The sequence below is a fragment of the Carassius auratus genome, chromosome 42 (genome assembly GCF_003368295.1).
Source record: "Carassius auratus strain Wakin chromosome 42, ASM336829v1, whole genome shotgun sequence".
Lineage (NCBI taxonomy): Eukaryota > Metazoa > Chordata > Actinopteri > Cypriniformes > Cyprinidae > Carassius > Carassius auratus.
This window is the reverse complement of record NC_039284.1, coordinates 13,726,169-13,751,483: the sequence shown is the minus strand read 5'-3', so window position 1 is coordinate 13,751,483 and position 25,315 is coordinate 13,726,169. Positions and strand designations below refer to the sequence as shown.

The following is a 25,315-nucleotide window of genomic DNA, read 5'->3' as shown; positions in this document are numbered from 1 at the left end:
GCAATTTATTTCAAAACTGGCAAGACATTGGTATTCCAACAGTTTTAGTCCATCCAGAAAAGACACATTTATGAATATTATATGAAATGAATCTGCATCTCATTTTAAATCAAGTAAATGCCCATATCAAAAGGGAAAATAACAAACTCACAGTGAGATATCAAGAACAGACGAATGGGTTATTGGAAACTGCAGTTTCACATGCTCTTCAGTTGGGTGTCTTGAAAATTTTAAAAGGAGAAGTACTGTGAAAATAGCTCTTGTGGTTGCTGTTCTTTTGGTGCTACAGTCGAATCCTCAGTCTTACGAGGGCTGCACAAAACACAGAGAAGTCAAACAACCAGTTACACTGCAGCAACATTAAAGGAAAGTCAATTCACACATCCTAATCAAACACTTCCACATGGAGTTGCTACTTTATTGCAGGATGATACTATCTAAAAATAGATATACTTGTGAACAGTGGCCACAAAAAAATATGTGATCACTTAAGCAACCCTTTGAGAATGTCATTACGAAAGATTAGACGTTATATTAAAGAAAGTTAGCACAAACATGTTTCAAGCAAAATATTTCACAAAAAGCATACTGTTCATAATTAAGGCTTAATGTATTTGGATCAGACTCGCTCCAATGAAGAGTTCAGGGTTTCTGCATGTTTTAAGAAGGTAAATTTGGGACTTTTTTGAGACCAAGTAAAGAAAGGAATAAACTGAATGGAACACAATACGCTAATATAGTCTCTAAATGTAAATGTCTTTTATTAGCAATGCTTTAAAGTTTGTAAATACAACTTTACTTTTTAATTAATTTTACTTTAAAAAAAGTGCTCTACTCCCGACCACCAGAATATGGAAATAAATGTTTCTGTACCTCCTGAACACTGCAAAAAAGTGATTTTGTCTTGTTTTCAAAAGCAGATGTCTGAAGTTTCTTTAATCAAGATCCATTTACTTGAGAATCAAAATGACATGAGATAAGAAGTCTTGTTTTATTAGAAACGGATTAATATCAGCTGAGTTAATTATTAAAACAAGAACAAATATTGTCAGTGGGCTCAACAAATCAGCTTAATTCAAAGGGAAAACTAGTTTCACTCCCCACTGACAGATGTTTGTTCTTGTTTTAAGCATACTCGCTTAATTCGTGTTCAGTTTCTCTGAAAACAAAGACTTCTTTTGCTTCTTAAGTACATTTATGTTGACTTAAGAATGAATAGATATTCAATTTGGAAATATATTCTTTTTTTTTGCATTTCATGTTTACTTCAATGTGTTACTTTCTGTAATTTTCTGAGTGAAAATTGTTTCAAAGTACTACACCATTTTTTTGAGTAAATAAAACATAAAATAAACATTTCTGATGCATCCTTAGCAATTCATTTCGAAAACAGATTTAAACTCATTTAAGCTTAACAGAAAGTCTTTACCAAGCATCACTCAAAATACTAATTAATGTGCAAATATCAGTAAATAAAAAAGTAATTGCACACACTATTTAAGAAAAGTAAAGTTAATAATGAGGAAAAATGGGTAGATTTTAAAATATTTTGAGTTAGATATTCTGAGTTAAAAATATGGCAATACATCCAATTCATAAGTGTCTAAATATTTTTGTGGCCACTATACACGTGTATTTACATTATTTTTCTATAGTAGTCAATATCACAGTCAAGTAACCTTTGATTTTTTGGTGAAAGTAGGAATGATCCTAAAATTTGATGTCTGTTACTCCTGCAGCACGCAGTGCAGTTTCTCTTGACCAATAGGAAGCTGCCTCCCTTGTTCAAGCATCAAATGAATCACAGGCACCATGCTGAACTATTTCCTTTTAAATGATAAATAAAATATGCCCTTCTTCCAGACACGGTCTAATATTATCTCTCAGCCCAAAGTTCCTGTGCATGATTTTCCCTAGACAAGAAATACCAAGAAATACCAAGAATAAGCTCATTTTAAAACCACAAAACAACAAATGCATGACATGTGAAGGGTGGAGTACGGCTAATGGGCGGAGCCATACTCGTGACTGCTATGTGATGACATGTGATGACATCAACTGCATGCTCACGTTGGCATTCCAAAGCCATTGTGTGATCACACACAGTTTATGTGAACTTTCAGTCCGTTTTGTGATTATTCTTGTCGAACTGGACATAATAAAGACATTGGTACATACAATTAATCATTCACATAAAAGTACCATGAAGTACAAAAATGTTAAATGTGTGCCATTTGCCAGCAAGACGCATTAAGGAGTGTGACGAGCATACCCACAATTCACTGGGACACACATAGTCATGTTCTCGTATAGCAAAAGGTTCAATAAACAGACATACGGACGGGTTTTCTACTGTTTGGACTGAGACCGTGTGATCCGACCAATGGCAAGACAGTTCTGTGGTTTTAAGCATGTCTCTTGTGAGGACAAGGACGTCTCGGACAATCTCACCTCCGGGTGGAGTCGGCCTGAGGTGGAGGGGTTGGAGGGGGCGGAGGACTGTTAGATCTGAGCTCATGGTGGTGAATGGGGGAGTTGGGGACAGACTCTAGGCAAACAGGCGGAACCGAGCCGCCCGCCATCCCTTCCGTCGCAACAACACTTAGGTTCGGAGAGCTGGCGAAACTGTTGACAGGTTTTCTACTCTTATGCTACATTAAAAGGACACACACAGAAAGGGATTGTGGGAAGTCGGAGGTGATGGCGAATTGTAGCTTGAAGTTAAATGATGACAAAGTAATGAACATCATCTTAAATGCGAACAGAAATGACAGATTATAGCTCTGTTACAAAACCTAATGAGCTGACTGTCATAAGCACAGTCCTAATATACTTCATCAAAAGCAGTTTCTGTAGCTTAGCTGGTGACACTAGAAACACCAAGATCATTGGATTGAGCCTCAGATCAAAATGGCTTACGTATGTGACAATGGCGAAAGTAAAAAAAAAAATAAAGGTGAGAGAAATTATTTCTTTTATTAAACAAAGGATGAATTCAATTGATCAAAAGTGACAATAAATACTTCTATTTCAAATAAATGCTCTGCATTAGAATTTTTGTGTTCATCAAAGAATTCTCCACAAAAACATTACAGAGCACAACTTTTTTTTAACTCTGATTATAATAAGAAGTTTACCTGAGCACCACAGGAATAAATATTTTAAAATATGTTCACAATAAAATAAATTATAAAATATATTTTAAAATAAATTGTAAAACATTGCACAATATTATTGCTTTTACTGTATCATTGAACAGTGCAGCTTTGGTGAGCCTGAGAAAGCATTCAAAAAAATCGTACAACCCTATAAATGTTTGTAGAGGTGTGTTAGCCACATTCTAATGTTAGATTCTATTGGAACTGTGAAGATGCTAATGCTGATGTAGGGTGCATCATATGGGACACTTCTGAGCTTTCATGTCCTATGTAGGCAGCACATTAGGTTTTGGAACAGAACTTATGATTTGGAAAGCAGGGTAGAATTGATGTTTGAACATGAATATAAGACAGACAATGACAACCACACAAACACAACTTACGCAACAGAAAGTAAAAGTACAACTAAAAGAACAGTAGAAGGCTATAAAAAGAATATCCCATTTCAGAGCTACCACTGTAAAACACACTTCACATAAGGCATAACCTTTGAAGTATTCTTTTATAATATTCATGGACTCCATGAACTGTAGAGATGAAGTGCTTTTAAAAAGGTTTATGGTTTGTGCTTTTTTTTACTATCATATCATATCACAATTTATTTGGACTTTGGAGGTATTCTTTGATCAGTGTGGCTGTATCTCTCTAACCTTTATAAGGGGGTTTATGACCCCAACATTGGGATTGGTGTTGAACACCTTGTTGAAGCCAGGCTCTCGATTCACCAGCTCCAGTTGATAAAACTTCTTGTCATCCTGGAACAAAGGAGGCACAGTCAGACCGAAAGGCCCTGTGCAGAAAAATCAATGAACTGATATTGACTTTTGTCTGAAGACATGTAATGCTTTGGGACAAACAAAAAAAAAAAGCTATGTAGTAAAACAATAGTACACATATTACTTTTAATGGGATGCTGCACCTCTACAAACCATTGATGTGGATACTTACCACAAGTTTCTTGACCAGGGCTTCTCTCTCTGACACTATTTCTCTGAGCCCAGCGATCACCTGAAGGTCCTCTGGTCGGCTTTCTCTATTCCTGAACTTCTCCTCCGTACCTTCCAACCTGCTCATCCCACACACATACACATTAACAATTATACCACAGTAGAAACAATGGCTCTGTCATAAAACTTGTGACCAAGTCAGCCTGTTTAAACATCATAGGCACGGTGTTCTTTTAGTTTTTATATACAGTTATAGTTTTTGTAATATTTTCCATTTTTGTTTTAATTTCAGTTTATGTTTTATACATTTTGTTATTGCTTTTGTAATTGAAATTATATATATATAAAAAACATTTATAAAAAAAGATTTTTATCTCAGTTTAGTTAAGTTTTTATCTTAGTTTTAGTTTAGTATTAATTTTTGTTGTTCAACTTCAATTCAATTTTTTTCATATAATATTCATATTTAATTGAATCTTCATTTCAGTTAAAATGTTAATAGTTTTATTGCTACGAGTTTAGTGAAAAAGTGTATTCAAGAAGGCCAACAAGATTTGTTAAAAATAGTTCCATCTAATGAAATTTTCCCCCTAATATATGTAATGCAATTTTGTATATAAGAGACATGCTATATGATATTCAATCAGTAACTGAGATAGAGGGACTCACAGAATCTGCAGAGCAGAGATCTTGTCTTTTAGCAGCTCCTGAGCTTTGTTAAAATCTGACAGCATGATCTGGGTCTCTCTGTTATGAGAAGCATTCAGCTCGTCAATCTCCCTCTCGAGGCGCTTAGAGAGATCCTGTTCATGAGCCCTACATCAAATAAAATCATTTAACATATGCAAAAAAAGTTGGTCCATTTATACACAAATCAGGGTACTTTACTGGCATCTGTGGTTCCATGAGGAACCTGTAACATCAATGGAACCTTTCCATTGCACAAAAGGTTCTATAGAGGAAAATGATTCTTCAGATTATTAAATGTTCTCCACACTCTTTTCAAGAATTATTCACTGAAAGGTTCAGAAAAATTGGTTCTTTACTGTCTGGCATTGCTATGAAAACCCCCTTTTAGAACTTTCATTTTTAAGAGTGCAGAGTCTACAAATAGAGCAAATACTCTTGACAACAAACACATTCAAATGTATTTCCCTCTAAGGCGCACAAGCTCACTTATTTATTACAACACATTCCCTCAGTTCCCCAATGAATATGATCTCTTTTCATGAAAGCCAGAAATTAACTAATTTTGAATGAAACCAAATGAAATTTGTTTGTTTATATCTGCCAGACACCTCCACTGACCTTGACACATTTATATGGTTGGAACAGAAGAATAAGATGATAATGAGTCAGAAAGCTCTGCCTGGAGGCTGTGCGCTTCTGCGTGGGAAATGGCTCCGTCTGCTTTCTTCTCACATTAAATTAGCTTCTAGTTCAGCTAGACTGACCTTTAGGGTTTTATAATTTAATAGCTGATGAAAGCCAAAAAAGATTCTAGACACGCATAAGATGACAGTTACTCTTTTTTGCATAAAAGGAGGCTACCAAAAACCGGGATAATGGTAATGTTCACCATTTGTATTCCAACCTTAACATGAAAGTATTACAGTGAGCACTGCAATTTCCTGTTTCTTTATGTTTCTGGCTTTACTGACAGAGATAAGAAGAGAAGACAAAAAGTGATGAGGAGAAAGGGACAAACACGAGCAAAGGGTGAAGCAAGATCTTCGGTTTGCTCGACTGAGAGTAAGTCACGTAACTAACAGTCCAATAATTACTAGAAGTTAAAACAGCCTGATAAAGGGTTAATACATCCTCACATATGTTAATTAGTTGGTACCTGATATGCAGATTGGCCTCACTGCGCACTCGCAGAACTTCCTTCCCTTTGAGCTCCAACTCCTTGGTCAAGGTGCTGATGGTCTCATTGAGCGAATGGATTTCATGGTCCAGATCGGCGATCCGGTTCTTCCTGCAGCTCACCTCCTGCCTCAGGTCAGATATACGCCCTAGGAGGTCTTGTTCCTGGAGAGGCAATCCACAAAAAGTTATATGGTTACAGTTATAGGCTTTAACAAAAAGGCAACTGTGTCTCTAAACGAGGCGGCCAGACCTAGGAGCTTACAAAACGTGTATATAGGTCACATTAAAAGAGATTCAATTGTGCTGAAGTACTAACTGAAGTGAAACGAACATGAGAGAGTGAGACTATGAGTGTGTATTAGAGAGACAGACAGAGAGGGGGATTATAAATCAAATATGAAAATGGGAAAGGGGTGTAAGTCACGGTGAGAGCTCTCCCATAATTCAGAATTCAGTACCTCATTTTTTATTCATCGTGGTTATTCTTCAAATTTCTACAAAGTGCAGCTTAGTTTAGAGACATTTCAGAATAGCCTGGCACTTGTATGACCTCTCAGTCAGATTGAAGCCTTTCTATTGTGAGCAACCACAACCCTGTTTGAAACCAAGGGCACCGTGTGGCATCTGGATTTATCCAAACAGGTTGGAAATTCTTGGCCTTCACACTGGATCCCCCATTCAAATGTGGGATTTCCGTATTCTCTTTGTTTTCATTAGTGGTCACCATTAGTATTGATCATACTTAAAGGAATAGTTCATCCAAAATGGAAAGTTTGTCATCATTTATTCACCCACATGTAGTTCTGAACCCATTTGACTTTCCTTTATCATACAAAATGTCGAAATCCAAAAACATCAGACCCCAGTGACTTTCATTATATTGACAAAACAGCACTGATACATATTTCAAAATATATTACAAAGTCATAACAAATGATGACAGAGATCTTAACAAACCACTAGCTCTGAACAGAGTACTATTTAAATAATATTATAGTATTTATTAACTAAAAACTAAATTTGCTTTTATATATATATATATTAGCTACAAATCATTTTTATTTCAGTGTTAGTTTTTAGCAATATTAGTATTTCAACTTTCAAGCCATAAGCAGCTTTTCTAATAGTTGTATTTAATTTTATTTCAGGTAATAAAAAACACTATCAAACTACAGAAACGACAGCATGTCCTGAACTGTTTATGCTGCAGACATAAATGATGTCTGTGGGCAAAAAAAAAATCATAGACGTGCACAATACGTGCAAAAAAACAAACAATTGTTCAAATGGAAAAAATAAAAATATTCAGAGTCTGAAAATTGAAGATGCATTGAAATGAAGCATATCATGCGGAACTGTCTGTTTTGTTAAGGCTCAAATGTTTCATCAAGGCATGAGACATCAGAGTTTCCCGTGAGAGAAAAAGCTTCTTACTAAATGCAAATATAGTGAAAATACAGGGTATTACCAGTAACCAGATGTAAGTGTAAGTCTGAACAAAAATATAAATCAAAATACCTTTCTCTTTTGGAATTAATCAAGAGTCTGCATCCATCATCAACCAAAAATGGCAAGTCTGCTGTTGATAACTGCCATTTCTGTTGGGTTTAGCATCGAGGTACAGAGTCATATCAAGCTTTGTAACTTTCAAAAATGCTCACATGTTCTTTGCAGCGCTCGATCGTGTCATCCAGCTCTCGTTTGGCCGCATTGTTCTCCTTGAAATGTACTTGTCGCAGGTGTTCGATGGCAGAAGCGTGGAGATGATTGAGCTCAGACCGCAGGGAAGCTACACAACATAAAAGAAACCCAGTACAAACCAATATTTTCAACTTCTTTTCTTGTATTAAGAGCTTACTAAGTGCCTAATTGTGGTATAATCACTCTGGAGGGTGACCAGAAGGTTGTAGGTTCAAACCCCTGCAGTGAATGATCCATGAGCTATTATCATTGTAGCCTTGAGCGAAAAGATTTGCTCTGTAATAAGTGCACTTTAAGACACTTTAGGATAAAAGCAGCTGTGAAAATGACTATTTGCTTTCATTATAACAGTGTATATGAATATACTACAAGACTGTAATGACCCCATAAAAGGCTCTAATCTTGCAGGCTGGAGTGTGGTGCTGTAGTTAATGAGAGCGTATGACTCGTCTCACCCAGCATGGCTTTGCCCTCATCCTCCAGCTCAAAGCGCAGTGTCTGCAGCTCCTGGTCTGACTGCTGCTGAAGGATTTCCAGGGTCTGTCTGTGGGCTTCACTCAAAGTGTGTAACTCCTCTCTCTGTTCCTGTTCTAGACGCTCCTCAAGCTCCTACACAAGTGCACAAGTACAGACACAGAGGAATATAAAGGCATAAAAATACAGAAGCATACATCTAATGCATAAAACTAAAGAACACACTCACATCTGAATGCATCACACTCACTCATGATGCGATGGGAACAAAATGATAAACTAGATTTGTATATAATGAAGGAAATGGTAGCTCTTGCAAAAAAACTTTTTGATTGTGCATAAATGAAGAACTGCTTTGTCACTGTTATTATTATTATTATTTAAAATAGCTGTTTTCAATTTTAATATATGTTAAAATGTAATTTATTCCTGTATTGCAAAGCTGAATTGTCATTACTTCAGTCTTCAATGTCACATGATCTTTCAGAAATCATTCTAATATGCTGATTTGGTGATCAAGAAACATTAATTATTGATAACAATGTTGAAATGTTTTGTGCTGCTAATAATTTTTGTGGAAACTGCAATACATCATAACCCTTTTATATAAATATATATAAAATATATATTTATATATAAAGACCAATCACAGTTCAGTATGCAAATGAAAAACTGGGACCCCATGTCATCCGGACTAAAGAGGACAATGACAACCCAAGTTGTTATCAGTGGTCAGCTCAGAAGTCTGCATCTCTGATGGTATGGGGTTGCATGAGTGCATGTGGCATGGGCAGCTTACACATCTGGAAAGGCACCATCAATGCTGTAAGGTATATCCAAGTTCTAGAACAACATATGCTCCCATCCAGACATCGTCTCTTTCAGGGAAGACCTTGCATTTTCCAACATTACAAAGCCGGACCACATATTGCATCAATTACAAAATCATGGCTGCGTAGAAGAAGGATCCAGGTACTGAAATGGCCAGCTTGCAGTCCAGATCTTTCACCCATAGAAAACATTTGGTGTATCAAAGAGGAAGATGCGACAAAGAAGACCTAAGACCGTTGAGCAGCTAGAAGCCTGTATTAGACAAGAATGGGACAACATTCCTATTCCTAAACTTGAGCAACTTGTCTCCTCAGTCCTCAGACGTTTGCAGACTGTTATAAAAAGAATAGGGGATGCCACACAGTGGTAAACATGGCCTTGTCCCAACTTTTTTGAGATGTGTTGATGCAATGAAATTTTAAATCAACTTATTTTTCCCTTAAAATTATACATTTTCTCAGTTTAAATTTTTGATATGTCATCTATGTTGTGTTCTGAATAAAATACTGAAATTTGAAACTTCCACATCATTGCATTCTGTTTTTATTCACAATTTGTACAGTGTCCCAACTTTTTTGGAATCGGGTTTGTAATTTTTAGAGCCAAAGCTATAACTGTAAAATATAAAAAAAAATGTCAACATGAATGCAAGTTATTTAATGTTTAAACATGTTCTCCTTAATATCATACTTACTATGTTTCCCCAAAGTACAAATCGGCCTTTAAATATAATAATCTACAGTATAGTTGACTTGGTATTTTAGGAAGGAGATCATCATATTAAAAAGTCTAAATACCTCTGCATCAAGCAATTTGGACTGAATTATTTAGAAAATTGGGAAGAAGACGATGTTCAATACAGTGGGTCAGTTACTAATTAGATGATGTTGTACAGTATAATCTAATTAGAGAATCATCCTGTTTTACTGTTGACACTCCACCATTTTGTGGATAGTTTCTCTTTCTGCTTCCATGCCACACCATGTTTGGGAGGAACGAGAGTACATTTAAACAGTCCACCCACAGAGCCACTCTAACACGCAGTGCCCACAACCGCATTCAAGGGCTGACATAAAAGAATGGAGATGAAAGCAACTATTAATGTTTTTTTTTTCATTACTCAGTAATCCGAAATGTGGCCAAATCAGCTTAAAGAAGCTTCTTTCTTGGCCGCAGTGCAAGGCTGAGTGAGATGGAGAAAAGCCTGTTAGATTCTGCATCATGTGTCTGCTTCAAATGTCTGGGCTTGCTATCTTAAATGTAATGCACAATTTTGAAATGAAACAACACCTGTGCTTTCCTGGATGAGAAACATGTCTTCATATGCAAAATGTGTTTTAGGAGTAGACTGTAGACATGCAAGGACAAAAAGAAGGGTAATTTACCATACAGAAGTCATGCACAGTGGAGATTCTCAGTGTGGGGTGATAATGCAGGGGTGACAAATCCAGAGAGTAAAGGAAACAGACATGTACAGTACTATGAAGGGGAAAAGGAGACAGTGAAGGTGATAATCATTACACGGTGATCACAAATAGATGAAAAACAGGTGGCATATACACTACCATTCAAATGTCTGGGGCCAGAAGATTTTAAAAAAGAATAAACACTTTTATTCTGCAAGGATGCATTTAAATGACCCAAAGTGACAGTAAAGGCATTTATAATGTTATTAAAGAATTATATTTCAAATAAATTATGTTCTTTTTAACCTAATATATAAAAAAGAATATTAAATAAATTAGCATGACTATTGATTTTTAAACTTAAAAATAAGAAGAAATAATATTTTTTATAGCATCAAATCATCAAATCATCATATTAGAATTTTTTTTTTAAAGATCATGTGAAACTAAAGACTGGAATAATGGCTGCTGAAAATTCAGCGTTGCCATCAAATAAATAAATAACATTTGAAAATATATTAAAATAGAAAACATTTATTTTTAATTTTAACAATATTACTGTTTTTATATTTTAATCAAATAAATGCAGCATTTCAAAAAACATAAAAAAACACTCCAATCTTTTGAACGGTAGTGTGTGATTAATTACGTATGCATGTTTTAAAATTAAAACAATAAAAATTTAAATCTAAAATTATAAAATATAAAAACAACAAATATAAATGTCAAACTACAGTAATAAAGATCAAACCATAATAATATTCATTGTGAGACGTGATGTGTGAAGAAAACAGATACTGTAAATATCATAAATAATTTCCGATCAAATTGTGTTAATTTATGCAAAGTGTAAATAACATTACTTAATCATGTAGAATGCATACAACACTACTTATTTATTTATACTTTATGCTACCTATTTTATTCCAAAAATGTAAAAAAATTGTTCTGAAAACATTTCAGTTATGTGTGGAAAATACTGGAAATACTTTCAGAAACCAAAAATGACAGAATTCTGCTGTGATGCATGTATATTCATTGTAGGGCATACCTTACGTAAATACTCAAATACTAAATACTATTGAAAAAAATGTAAAAGTACATTAAAAAGTGTCTGAGTGTCTGTTATTGATGAAACACACATCTGCATCAGAGGTAGTAGGAAGACAGAAGCATATCTCCTGATGCTCATGTCATTGTGTGCGAGTTTGTATTTGGCATGTCTGTGTTTGCATGTTAGGTGCAGGTACCCTAAGCTCCATTTGTTGTGCTTCCTCTATGTCCTGCATGGCGCAGCAGTGGGCTTCCTGCAGGTGGCACTCTCTGTGCTGATGCTCCAGCGCCAGCTCCTGCAACTGCTGCGCCAGGTGCTCGCGCTCTTGACTGAACTGCGCCTGCAACTGCTGCAGCGCGCTTTTCGACTGTGACATCTGTAGCTCCAGGCTCTGCTTCAGCAGAGAGATCTGACACAACAGAAAAACAGGTTCATAAGACTCATACAGAATACCGAGCCCTCAGAGAGATGAAAAAATGACAATGCCACAAGCAATCTGAAATGTAATCCTTTCAGAAATAGCTCCGTACTGCAGATGAAATATGACATAAACTGCATGCAAAATGCTATTACAATGATTTTGACTGCTGTCTGGCCGTTGAGCTTTATCATCAGTTTTATGCAAGTAAAATACATTAATTTAGATCCGCTCAGCAGTATTTCCTGAACTACCCCAGGATACCCTAAATGAGAAAATAATATAATCTAAACTGATAATCTACCAAAAGAATAATGATCTTAATCTTCACATGCTTCAGTACATAATAATCAGATGAGGCCTAAGATAAGGAAATAATAAAGAAAGCAAATAAACAGGAGATGGTGAGCAAATCTCTGCATGCAGAAAATAGTGGGCTAAAAATAGATATTGAGGCAATAAAATGAGGGCAAAAGAAGAGGAGGTTTGAGGTTGATGGGACTACGCTGGAGTTGGTTTTAAAAACCAAACTGTAACTTCCTTACAGACAAAAGTGAATCCGCCTTGAACTATGAAGGAAAAAGTATCTCACAGAGCCTTCATTACCTACATGGAAAATGTGACTTATCGTATTTGTTTTTTGGAATTGTATAAATATAGAATTTATATAATTATTGTTTGCAAAAGTACTGATAATGGTCTATATTATCAATTTTTCAGTTACTAAAATTAGGCATCAAAATATCTGTCAATTAATAAAAAATGTAATTTAAAACATCATTAAATCAGATGAATCATAGTTAAATCACATAGCAAATTTTGAGAAAATGCCACACATATAGACACTTATAAGACAATAATTTATCATGCCAGACAAAAGCATCAAATATATATTATAAATAGTTGCTTTCACAATCGAGTCAATATATTATTTATTTTATTTCACATAACTGAACATAAGCCTATCACTGGCATACAGTCCATAGCAATCCACTTTATACTGTCTGAATTAGACGTAGGGGCATTCAAAAATGAGCAAGGACATAATGAATAATTGTTACATTTTATACAAAATATTGTGTTTTTTTTATTTATTTTTTTTTTTATTAATCTCAATAAAAGGTGTTAATTTTATGGTGTTAATTTTAATGTGTATTACAAAATTTGTGCATTTGAACTGAAAAAAAAAAGACATTAGGCTAACATAGGCTACTTCTAATGTCATCCTGATGCCAGAAACAAAATGCAAATATTAGCCAATATTGTTATACAGTCATTGATATACAGTATAGATAGATTTACATGAGATCAGGGGCACTGACCCAAGGAAGCACTAAAGATAGACAACGAACATCAAGAGATGCTGACAGATGTCTGACACAGCAACATTTACAGGCTCATGACAAAAGTGACAGTGATGTGACTCTAAAGAGACAGACTACAGGAGGCAGGCTGTCACATTACAGAAAGCACTAAACATGCAAAGCATCATGGTAAGCGAGGACGCACACACTAGAGACTTTGTGTATTCTGTTTAAATGTCTTGACATAGTATCTAAAATGTTCAGTCACGCCAAGATTTCATGATATTGTAAAAGACCAGAAAAGCTTTGACAGCATCAGAATTCCAAAAAGAACATCATGTCAGTCTAAACTAAATGGCGGATGAAATATGTTGACAGATACTCGGCTGACAGTTACTCTTATAAGAATCACAGCTATGGGACTTACTATGGTCTCAGAAGTCATGCTATCCCAAATTTGATGACATTTGATGGAAAATGGGAATTTCCTTGCTCTTTTAAAATAAAAAATGTATTTAGGTAATACTAATATGTTGAAAAAGGTACATTCCCAGTCCAAACAGACTTACAGTAGTTTCAAACTAAGCTGCTAAAATGAATAATTCAGAAATTATTATATCATCTTCATGGTATTTGGTGTCAGAAACGAGAGCACATTAACATATGATCATTAACAAGTGCATTTCAACATATATTAGTTATTCAGCAACTTATTTTGATCTAATGAATAATCTAGTTACATAGAAGTTAACAGAGGTCATTACATACAGAATAATTGCCTGTTTTTTTTTGTGAACTTTTTTTAAACAAATATTTGTTTTGATTTACATTTGAAAAAACTGCACTTTTGTTTGATTTTTACAAACATTTGCTGCTACTTTAACAGATGTTTGTTTCCATGTTTTGTTTGTTATCACAAATATTTGTTTTGTTAAATGTCTGTTTGTTTTTCAAACACAACTCTTGTACACTCTTGTAGACAAGAGTACTTTTTGAAAAAAAAGTTACAATAGTGTACAATCCATTTTTATTTTTACATTTCTGTTTTTATAAACATTTGTTTGATTTGCTATATTTTTTCAAACATTTGCTATCCTTTTTATATATGTTTTTTTGAGGGGAATATTACAAACGTAACAAGTGTAACACTTTGTTTTTAAAAACATTTATTTAGATTTTTTATATTTTTGTTTGATTTTTACAAACGTTTGATACTTTTTAAATGTTTTTTGTTTAGTTGTATTTTTCTCACAAATGTTTGTTTTGTTACAGTTTTGAAACAAGAAACCTGAAAACAAGTCTACTTCTGGGAAAAATGTTTGTTTCGTTACAAATTACAAGAAACCTGAAAATGAATTTCTTTTTCTTTTTTTTCTTTTTTAACAAAAGTGTGGAGTATACCTGTAAAATATTAAATGTAGACAACAGGAATAAACGACAAAATGTCACCTCTGTGACCCTCCGTTACCTGTTCTAGGAGGTCCTCGACTTTCCTCTGCCAGCTCTCCCTGGCTGCCATCATCTCCAGGTCTCTTTGCTGGGAAAGTTGTGTCAGGGCCACCTGTTTCTCTGCCTGATGTTCAGCTGTGAGCTCTTCCCGAAGACCCTTCAGCTCAGCCCTGAGACGAAACAGAGAAACTGAGGGTAAAACTGACAGGATGAAACAGATACAAGGACACATTGCTTAAACAGCGTAGAAGTGACTCTGAAAGTGACATATTAAATTGTTAATAAGTAAGAACCACACAGATGTCTCCATAACCTTGTACACTGTATAATGTGTGCTGCTGTACCATTGTGCAGATTAGATGGTAACCTCTTACTTTTGTAATTAGCATATTTTAATCCAAATGCATGTCTGTGTAAGAGGATTTGTCACAGGCTTCGATGCAGGACAGACTGCTCCTATTTTAGATGTGATTTTTCGTGTGCACTCTCACACGATTAAAACGGTCACAGTGTATACAATTTAATGCAATGTGCACTGACAAATCTCGCTCTGTTTTTAGCCTTGTCTTTTCCACAGTAATGCATAATTTATATGCTTCGTGCAGCACCTCAGAGCATCGGTCCACTTGAGATCCAGCTCCTTTGTGATTTTGTCCATTTTCTGTTTCTCCTCTGTTTTGATAGCGATGACCCTAGCTTCATGTTGCTGTTTCTGGGTCTCTATCTCCTCCTGTGAGCAGATAATGAGATAATGCAAGGAGAGATGCAGTTTCAAGTAGAGCTGTGTACACAAATGTCATCTTTAGACATGCAACCTCTTCCTGCAGGCTTTAGTAAAGAACTAATGCGGCTGTTTTCAGCTGTCTTCAAAATTGAATGAGGCTTAATTTTTCTTTTAACATCTCTGCCACGCTCTATTATCAGTCTCCTATTGCACTGATTGCCACGCTGAATTCCTGCTTCACCCTCTAAACGATGAGATGCGTCAGTGGTTTTCACGCTTCTAAAAGCGTGAACATTTTATATCAACATCTCTAAATGCTTCTTCTATTTCAGAATGAGAGACTGACTCAAAATGCGTGTAATTTATAATAAATGGAGTCAAAAACATTGGAGCACTTTACTTGTAGATCCGTGAGCAGGTTGCTCGTTTCTCTCACTCTCGCCCTGGTGGCGTCCAGCTCAATAAAAAGCTTTTCTTGGCTGTCTTTAAGACAGGAGATGTGGTTCTCAGCAGTATCAAGATTTTTTTCACTCTCCTTCACAAGATCCTTCAAATGAGACACCTGAGAAAAATCCACAAAGACAATTAAATGCATTCATAAAATTACAAAATTGAGGTCATTCTTACTATGCGATAGATTCCCTTACATTCAGTATATGTCTTGATAAAATAAATAAAATAATAAATTCACTATTTTTAAAGATGGAAATTACATTAGTTCACAATACTACAACTATATATATAATATATACACAATATATTATGTAAATTGGTTTATTACTGGTTTAAGGTGGTTTACTAGCTTTGTCCAGCTATTAAATTATCAACCAGTTCAAAAAGAGGCCCCCACCTAAAAATGCAGCTGATCAACCATCTAAATCATTTGGTCTAGGCAAACAAAATTACAATCTAAACCTTTTTGGAAGCAGAAAAGTTCATCTAGACAAAAATAAATAGTTGATGTTCTAAACCTCTTGGTTGGCCATGTTGAGCTTGGTAGTGAGTTCCTCTCGTATGGTCTCCAGTTGTTGTTGCAGGTGGTTTCTCTGCTCTTCCAACGACAGACGCCGGATATCAAATTGTTGTCTCATCTCCTGGGAAAGTAAAAAGAAAAAGAAAACCTCAGAAAAGCCATAGCAGGCCAACAGAATAAGAGGTGAAACCAGACAGTAGGACAATCTGCCTCTGACAGATGGAGTCTTTTTACATTTAATTACACAGGAGCTGTAAAAGAGCTTTGTAGAGCACAAAGAGGTTTTCAGAAGAATTGAGTGACGTGATTGTCATGAGATGACAAGAAGATTAGTCAATATTTGTTGTGATTGAGAGCTATTTTTATCGAGTGCCACAAAAACAGTGGGAATAATATCACTGTCATATTGTCATCACTGCAATGAGAAATGGCTGTTTGCATAATCAAAACTACTCAACGGGGAGCAGAAAATGCAATTTGGCATAGCTCTCAGGGTTTCAATAGATGATTTGGGAAAAGTAGTAATCCACAAGTCATTTTTTAATAAGACTAAATATTCATATTCTTAATTTGTTTTGCATTAAGACGTTGCAGTTTATTTTTATTAAACAGAACACAGAGAGTAATAAAAATCAAAAGAGAACACAAGGAAGTGAATATCTAATGTGAAAATGCTAATGAAGCAAAACGTAAAGTTTATTATAGATCTAAATTTATTGAAACAAATATTCATATTAACATAAAAGGTAAAAAAAATTCCTGAAAATGTATTCATCCTAGGTCCAGCCAAGAGATGAGTCTGATGAGAAATTTAGCATTGCATCAATTGCTCACCAGTGGATCCTCTGCAGTGAATGGGTGCCGTCAGAATGAGAGTCCAAACAGCTGATAAAAACATCACAATAATCCACAAGTAATCCACACGACTCCAGTCCATTGTGAAGTGAAAAGCTGCGTGATATAATGCTAAATTTCTCCAAATTTTGTTCTGATGGAAAAACAAATTTTGGCTGGTCTGAAGATGAGTACATTTTCAGCATATTTTCATTTTTAGGTGAACTATTCTTTTAAGAACTAAAACCTTAGTAAAAAAAAAAAAAGTTCTTACACTGAGCAACTGGTTCTTCTCTCTCTCTGCGGCACTGCGAGCCCCTTCCTGCTGGACTCGGTGTTTCTCCTTGAGTTCCTCTAAGGATTCTGCTTGGCTTTCTTTCAGACAGGCCGTTTCCTCCTCGTATTTGGCCCTGATTCGCGCCAGCTCCATTTCATAGTTCTGCTTTTCCTCACAAAGCGACTGCCAAAACACCACAGCTTCATTTACACTTTGTCAAATCTCGATTCCTTGTTTCGAATACCATGATAATTGTTTCCAATTGGCAGTGAGTGCTTTCAAAATACCATTTAGCAACATTTTGTGAACATCATATTTGACACATATGACTATATAGTCCCAGTCTCAAGGATGTAACCAAATATTCAAGATTTAGGAGAGACTAAATGTAAAAATCTAATAATCTGTCAATGGAAAGCCCTTATGCCTTTAATAAGCAATAATCTGAATATTTGAGTGGATATATAACTCTGAATGTCTATGGTGTTGCATCAATGCAACCTATTTTATGACACAGACTATTGTGATTAACTTCTTTGATTAACTATGTGTAACTTCTTCCTGTGATGACAAAGCTACATTTTCAGACTTCAGTGTCACGAACCTTCAGATATCCTTCTAATATGCTGATTTGGTGCTCAAGAAACATTTCTTATTGCTATCATTTATTGCTATAACTTACTGCAAAATCAATAAATGCTTTCAAACTGTTTTTTAGTCTGCCTAATTTAAGAAAAAAGATTTGACCTTCTCCAGGTTGAGGATCTTCTGATGCTGTTGTTCTTCCACTGTTTGAATCTGTTTCTGAAGTCTCTCTCTCTCCTCCTCCCGCTGTAGGATCTTCTCCTTCAGGCGGTTCTGCTCGGAGCCCAGGTCCCTGATAGTGGCCTCGTGGCTCATTTGGGTCGCTTGAAGAGAGCCTATCTGACCTGTTCATTAAATACAATGAGGATTTTTATTAGTTTAATGCTTCCTCAAAAATAAATATGGCAAATTATTATTTGTAGACATGAAGGAGTCAATCGCAAACATAAAAACTAAGTAGAATTCAAGTGAAATTCAGGCAAAACAGAGCTAAATCCATCTCAGCCAAGCTATCACGAAACTGTAACCTCTCTAAAAAATCTCTCACACTTCAGCTTGAGTGAGTCAGTGCAATATACTGAAGAAAAATGCATTTGTTCACGACATTATTCTCACTGGCTTTGTGAAGGATTTCATTGGCCTGCTGCTGAACTCGATCTCTGCTTCCCTCCAGCTCATATTCTGTATCTTTCAGTTGCATCACCCAAATCTCTCCATCCTGTATGGCCTCTTCCAGCTGCTTATGTAACTCCTGTAAATAGAGAGAACAAACTTTTTGAGATGCATTATTATTTTTAGAAAGCATCTAAACTCACAGACTCATCTCAATGATGTTTATTTACATTTCATTATATGCTGTAAATTGTACCTAAGGCATTTTGTGTTTCTTCAACTATGGCCAATTTTGGCCCTGTGTACTATAAACACACTTTTCACACCCATACTTTGCGTAATTTCCCAGGATCAATGTTGAGTGTCCATACGCTGTATGCATCGTGAGAATTCTGTCAATTTTGTATTGTTCTGAACATCATAAACTGCCCAATTTCCAACATATCTCAGATTATGCATTGTGTTAAATAGCATTCTGTAATGGAAATCACATGGAATACCTAAGACGCCTCTTTTTCCTTGTCTATGTATTCCTAGTAAACACAATTAAACATTCATTTTCATGCTGAAAATTACAATTTGGAAATGCACAATATCTTTATTTTCTTTATGCATCACATTTTAATACTTGGTCTCATTAAATTTTTTTCTTATTGTAGACAAGTGCACTTTTGATAAAAATACTAATCATTTGCTGAAAATTCAGCTTTGCCATCGCAGGAATAAATAACATTTTAAAAATAGAACATTTTAATAATATTTCACTATTTTACTGTTTTATTGCACTTTTAGTCAAATTGACTTCTTTCAAAAACATAATAAAATCTCCCTGATCACAAACTTTTGAATGGTAGTGTAAATTCACTTACTGTTTAGATTATAGATATTAAAATGGGTAATATTTATGATAGGTGTCCTTATTTAGATTAAAATTATGTGTCTGGGAAAAGGTTAAAACAATAATATCTACAATAAAAGGCATATTAAAAGTAATAAAGTTAAGTTATGAAGACATTTTCAATATGACTGTATTATAACAGAAATAAAACCATTCTGACCGTTCTAATAATGAACTCAATAAAAGTGCCTAGAGTTGAAGAAACAGTCTTGAATGAATCTTACCGTAATTGTGACTTCTGCATTATTAAGAGATGCCTGCAGTCTGTTGGTCTTGTCCCTGCTCTCTCGCGCCTCATCCTGAGCTCTGTGGAGTTCAGCACGGAGTTTACAGAGGGTCCTCTGAAGAGCCGACTCCTGCACCTGAAACTCCTTCCTCAGTTCCACCTCCGTCCTCCTCCAGGCCAGCAAGTTCTCTGTGGTGAGCTGCTGGGTCCGTCTCATGGCCTCCAGCTCACGTTCATAGAAGCCTTGAGCCTTGCTTAGCTTGGCCTCGTATTCCTCCACCAACCGGACTTTGTCCTGCGTCAGCTCCTCCACGCGCTCCATGAGTGACTCCAGCTCCGTACGATGCAGCTCAGCCAATTTCTCCTGTTCCAGGCTGGAGGATGCACTCTGGTTCTGCTGGCTTTCCAGCAGCTCCTGAACTTCCTGTCGGTGGACCGACTTGAGCTCCTCCAACGCCCGCCGTTTCTCCTGCTCAAACTGGGCTTGCACCTGACTGAAGGAGCGCAGCTTCTCTTCGAACTCGTGCCGCATGTCCTCCACTTCACGGGACATGGACACCACACGTTGTGTGTGCTGGGCCTCCGTGCACAGCTGCGAGTCCTCCACGCGCTGCCGGTACATCTCAAACTCGGCCAGCGCTTGGCGCTTCATGTGTTCGTGCAGCTCCACAGATTCCTCCAGGGACTGCAGGCGCCGTTTCAGGTCGGCCTCGTCCCCGATCTTGCTCTTGTAGTGAAAGATCTTTTCCCGAGCCTCGGTCAGGATGTGCTGAACCTCCTCATCGTGGACCTCTTTCAGAGATTGGATGGCATCTTCATGCTCATCATTTTTTGTGTTGAGGGCGTAAATGACCTGTGAGAAACATGAGAAAATCTGTTTTTATACAGCTGCAGAAAACTGGAAAATGTTGCATCATTACTAGACAGCGGCCTGTCTGTCTTTCATCTCATTCCCTCTAAAAACTGGTGAGTAAGTCAGCCATCAGCACCCTTAAAATCTGTGATTATGTGATCGGTCTTCAGGTTTACTGAAAACAGCTGATTTTTGAGGTTATTTTAAATGGAATAATCCACTTATGAGTAATTTTTTTACTTTAAAGCTCATTATATTAAGTACTGACAGATCCAATCGCAGAGCAGCAAAGTATGGAGGCCAGACCTTTCTTTCTTCTGTGAAACACACACCAAATGATATTTTTTTAAAAATTCTCAGTGTTTTATTAGTCCATACAATGAAAGTTGACCCCATTAACATTCATTGTTCATGAAACAGTTGAAGCATTCATTAAAATATCTTCAATTGTGTTCCAGAGAGGACACACAGGTTTGGAGGTACATGGAGGTGAGGAAATGATGCTTTTCACAGTTAATTTATCTCAAACAATTAACACAACTGTTTTGTATTACAAGTTTTTGATAATGTCATGTTTAAATATGCAAATAAGGCATTGTCTAATTCAATATGCACTGATTTGAATACATTTCCAGAACCAAAATCTGAACATTGGATAAAGCCAGGTTTAAAATTCTTATTTAATTTTGTTGACATTTAGTGTTAAATACAGAGGGGATTTGGGATATCTCTATTTATCTCTCTATAAATCAGAAAATATAGGTCAAGATCAGTTTTTAGGTATAAAATGTTAAATACACGGGTGAATGATATATGAACAAACCCCTCTGTAAATACAGTGAATCACAAAATATAGTCCAAAAATACATTTTAAGTATAAGAAGATGAATGATATAACAACAAATCCCTCTGATATGTATTGTGTTTGAAATCTTCAGGTGCAAACAGATAAAGTGTTATAAAATATTGAAGAAATTTTCCTTTCCACTAGCCAGAAAGAAGGCAGGTTATGGAAGTAAAATAGCATAAAATTTTAAAACTGACAAAATACATGACAAAAACAAGGGTTTTGCATGTAATATCTTGCTTAAAGCCAAAAAATATTCCTCCAAGCCACCGGTGTTCATCTTGCACACCTCTATAACTGTCTGGTTTAGTTCAGCCACCAAATCAGACATAAAAAATGTCAACAAACCGAGAATAAATGCACTAGGCGTACAGTATACACCTCTAAAGTTAAATAAAAAGGAGGAAAAATCATTATGGATCCAGCAGACCAAGGACACAGCTTCTTTTGACCTCCGGCAGGCACCACAGGGAACTGGCAACCAAAAAAAAAAAAATATTTCTACTGGCCAGTTTAATATAGTGCAGTACTCTCTTAAACACAATTAGACATCAAGGATGTACATTATGTACATATACATTTATGCTATTTCAATAAACTATAATCCACTTTGCACGTCCCTGTATAAAAATGTAATGTGTATTTTTAGACTAGAAGTTTTTATATATTTTCTTGCATACATAATATATATAGAATGTTAAAAGCTCCTGTAAACAAAGTCATGTTCCTTGTATTTCTATAAAACTCTTAGTTTAATAAACAAGTGTCAGTATTAAAAAATTACTTTTGGAGCCAACAGTTTTTCCAGCAAAGCATTTCATAATCAGGACTCTTTTTGGTTGTGCACATCAAAGCAAAGTGCCTTCACTTGATGCTCTCGCGCTGCTGTTCTCCTTTTCATCTTTAATTGATTCCTTTCTGTCGCATCCATGTTATTAACATACTGTAAGGATGCCATGTTCTGCACAACTGTAGTTATGGATAGTAGCTCTACCAAGATTAATAAGTGTATTAATACATTCCATGTCAGTTTCAAAATCATAAAACTGGACTTTCCTGAACAAAGCTCCTCAACATAACTTACCATATTGAAGAAATGGATTAGATGTGAATTTAAATAAATAGTTTGGCTTAAGTTTAAGGAACTTCAAAGGGTACTTTTATATTCAATTCAATTTTCAATTCAAGTTTATTTTATAGCGCTTTTTACAATACAAATCATTGCAAAGCAACTTAACAGAAAATTAAGTTTCTTCAATATTTAGTAATAGCTTATCAGTGGTGACTTATAGCACGAAAACATACGTAAAATGTAATTATAATCTTTATACTTTAAATAATCTAAGAATATATAACTACAATTTCAACTTCATAATTTATGCTCCAAAATAATTTTCATTACTCCTATTTGGCGCCTCATAAATAAATGCAATTTTCACATTCTCCGATTAGTGCATACCAGTTTTAGTTTAGCATAAGTGAGATACTATTATCATATTTATTTTTTCAGTTCTCGTTTTAATTTGAGTTATTTTGTTGTTTTTGACATTGTTTTTAATATATTAATATAGTTTTTTTAATAAGAATATAGTTCATATTTTGAATACATTTTTATTTGTATATTTTCTGTTCTCACTTTAATTGTAGTTATTGTGTTGTTTCTAACATTGTTTTAAATATATTAATGTAGTTTGATGTAATGTAGTAATGTACTACATTAATGTAGTAAATATAGAATATTCATATAATACCCTACATAAGGTTTTTTTATATTATAATTCAGTTAAGATGTATCTTATTTGTGACCTTTTTATGATTTACAATAATACTATTGTATAATAACCTTGGTCTACACAGTATAGTACATTCAGATTTTACATATATATATATATATATATATATATATATATATATATATATATATATATATATATATATATTTTTTTTTTTTTTTTTTTTTTACAATGTGCTTTTGTTGTGTTCAAGACACATTACTATAATGAATACCAGTAACATTTCTATGAAATGCCTGCCTACTTTTGGTAAAATCTTTAAACAATATCAGCATGTTCGGTTTTCCTTACATCGGAAAAAAAACATAGCATACAATAGGAAATTAAGAGGTTAAATATTGTTATTGTTTTCACACATCTAGTTCTGGGACCCTAAACATAAAAACAGTAAAGGCAAAACATACAAGGTCTTCTAAAGCAATCTAAAGCAAACATTGCTCTCATGATGAGCATAAATTACACAATCAAATTAAATCAGAGGTAAAAACTAATAAGGCATATGCACTTTTAATAAATGTGGATGTTAATGCACTAGACTGATTATTTCTGCATTAAAGACTCATTATGTAACATGCCTTGCTGACTTGTTTTTGCATAAATGAATCAGAGATTAAATACAGCTAGCAAATTCTGTCTGGGATTATAAACAGATTTTTTTGCAGGGGGAAAAACACTGCGGTGCAACAATTTCAATATGTAGGGCATCTTCTCTATAGGGGATAAGGATTAAATGCATGCATAATCCTGTTTACAGTGTATTCATATTAAAGTTGAGATAATGTGATCAAAATAAAAGCAATGTGATCATTCCTACCTTAGTGAGCTGTGCTATTTTTTTACTCATCTTCAGGTGCAGATCTTGAGTGTATTCCATAGTCAGCGCAGATTCGTAGAGTAAATGGCTGGATGTGGATGATGGACTGGAGCCTGACCCAGAAGCAGCAGCAGCAGCAGCGGGAGAACTGATGCCCGGAGCAGCGCTGTATGGCGGCTGCCAGCCCGTCCCTGTCCCCGTCGCCATCTTCACCTACCGTCACGATCCCAAATCCCTCGCAAGTAGTTTAAGGATGGTCCTGCGCCATCAGTATACCGGTCATCCATATGAATTCATGTAAACCCATCATGTTGTGTCTCTCTACGTGTCGAGCTACGACTGTTCATCCGACTCACCACACAATCAATATTTTAGCGTCTGATATTAGCGCTACCTGACAGATGTGGCTGTTATTTGTCTACACCAGTCAAATCATCAATGGCGGGAGACGAATGACAACGAACTGAGCGCTACAATGTAACACTCGAGCATCATCACATTCACGCGCAGCGGCGGATGAAGCGCGAGGAGAGAGAGTTGTAAATGACGTCAGAGCAGTACGGTTACCTCACACAGCTTTTCTGCTGCAGATACGTGTTATAAATACAAACGGGCCTATGAATTATCAACAAAACACACCAACAAGTGTAGTTTTCTCTTTTCAGGAGTGATGCATTGTTAGTTGTGTCTAACACGGGCAATAATGTTATACAACGTATGTATAAAATAATAAATATCATATAATTATACAACGTATATAATATTATTTTATGTTGTTGTATAGTGTATATATTGACTATATATTTTTATTTTTTTTAATAATTTTACTTGATTTATATAATTTGTTTTAGTTGTATCAACATACGTTTTTATATACATTGTTATTTTATTCTTGTGTATACAAAATATATTCTCTTTATTATGGTTTTAATAAATTGATTTAAGATAACTCGTTTTATGTATGTGTGCGTATGTTTGTATGCATGTATGTATGTATATATATATATATATATATATATATATATATATATATATATATATATATATATATATATATATATATATATATATAAATTAAAAACATATAAATGTATAGATTTTATGCTTATAAATGATGTTTTTATTATCAATATATATTATCTGATTATATTATTATAGCCTACCATATTATAATTAATATAGCTTATTTTATTTTATTAAAATAATGAATATATTCTGACTACAAGTATCTAAGACTCATTATATATGTGTTTATTTAAACATATATT

General features: G+C 35.0%; 1 protein-coding gene across 3 annotated transcripts; it reads right to left on the bottom strand.

Moving 5' to 3' along the window:
* Positions 1–24,577, bottom strand: LOC113060743 (protein FAM184A-like). 3 transcript variants are annotated; one of them, XM_026229892.1, is made up of 18 exons: positions 24,048–24,577; positions 19,739–20,593; positions 18,620–18,755; positions 18,167–18,348; positions 17,417–17,602; positions 16,307–16,429; positions 15,736–15,897; positions 15,220–15,341; positions 14,631–14,781; positions 11,637–11,849; positions 8,131–8,284; positions 7,636–7,763; positions 5,952–6,136; positions 4,775–4,921; positions 4,107–4,224; positions 3,809–3,913; positions 2,452–2,651; positions 1–312 (listed from the first exon to the last, which is right to left on the bottom strand). In XM_026229892.1, the coding sequence occupies exons 1-18, from the start codon at positions 24,252–24,254 to the stop codon at positions 231–233; spliced, it is 3,456 nt and encodes a 1,151-aa protein (XP_026085677.1). In that variant the 5' UTR covers positions 24,255–24,577; the 3' UTR covers positions 1–230. The 3 variants fall into 3 exon arrangements, with proteins under 3 accessions (XP_026085677.1, XP_026085678.1, XP_026085679.1); XM_026229893.1 differs by lacking the exon at positions 2,452–2,651; XM_026229894.1 differs by lacking the exons at positions 1–312; positions 2,452–2,651 and having other exon boundaries at positions 3,818–3,948.
* Positions 24,578–25,315: the final 738 nt, after the last annotated feature.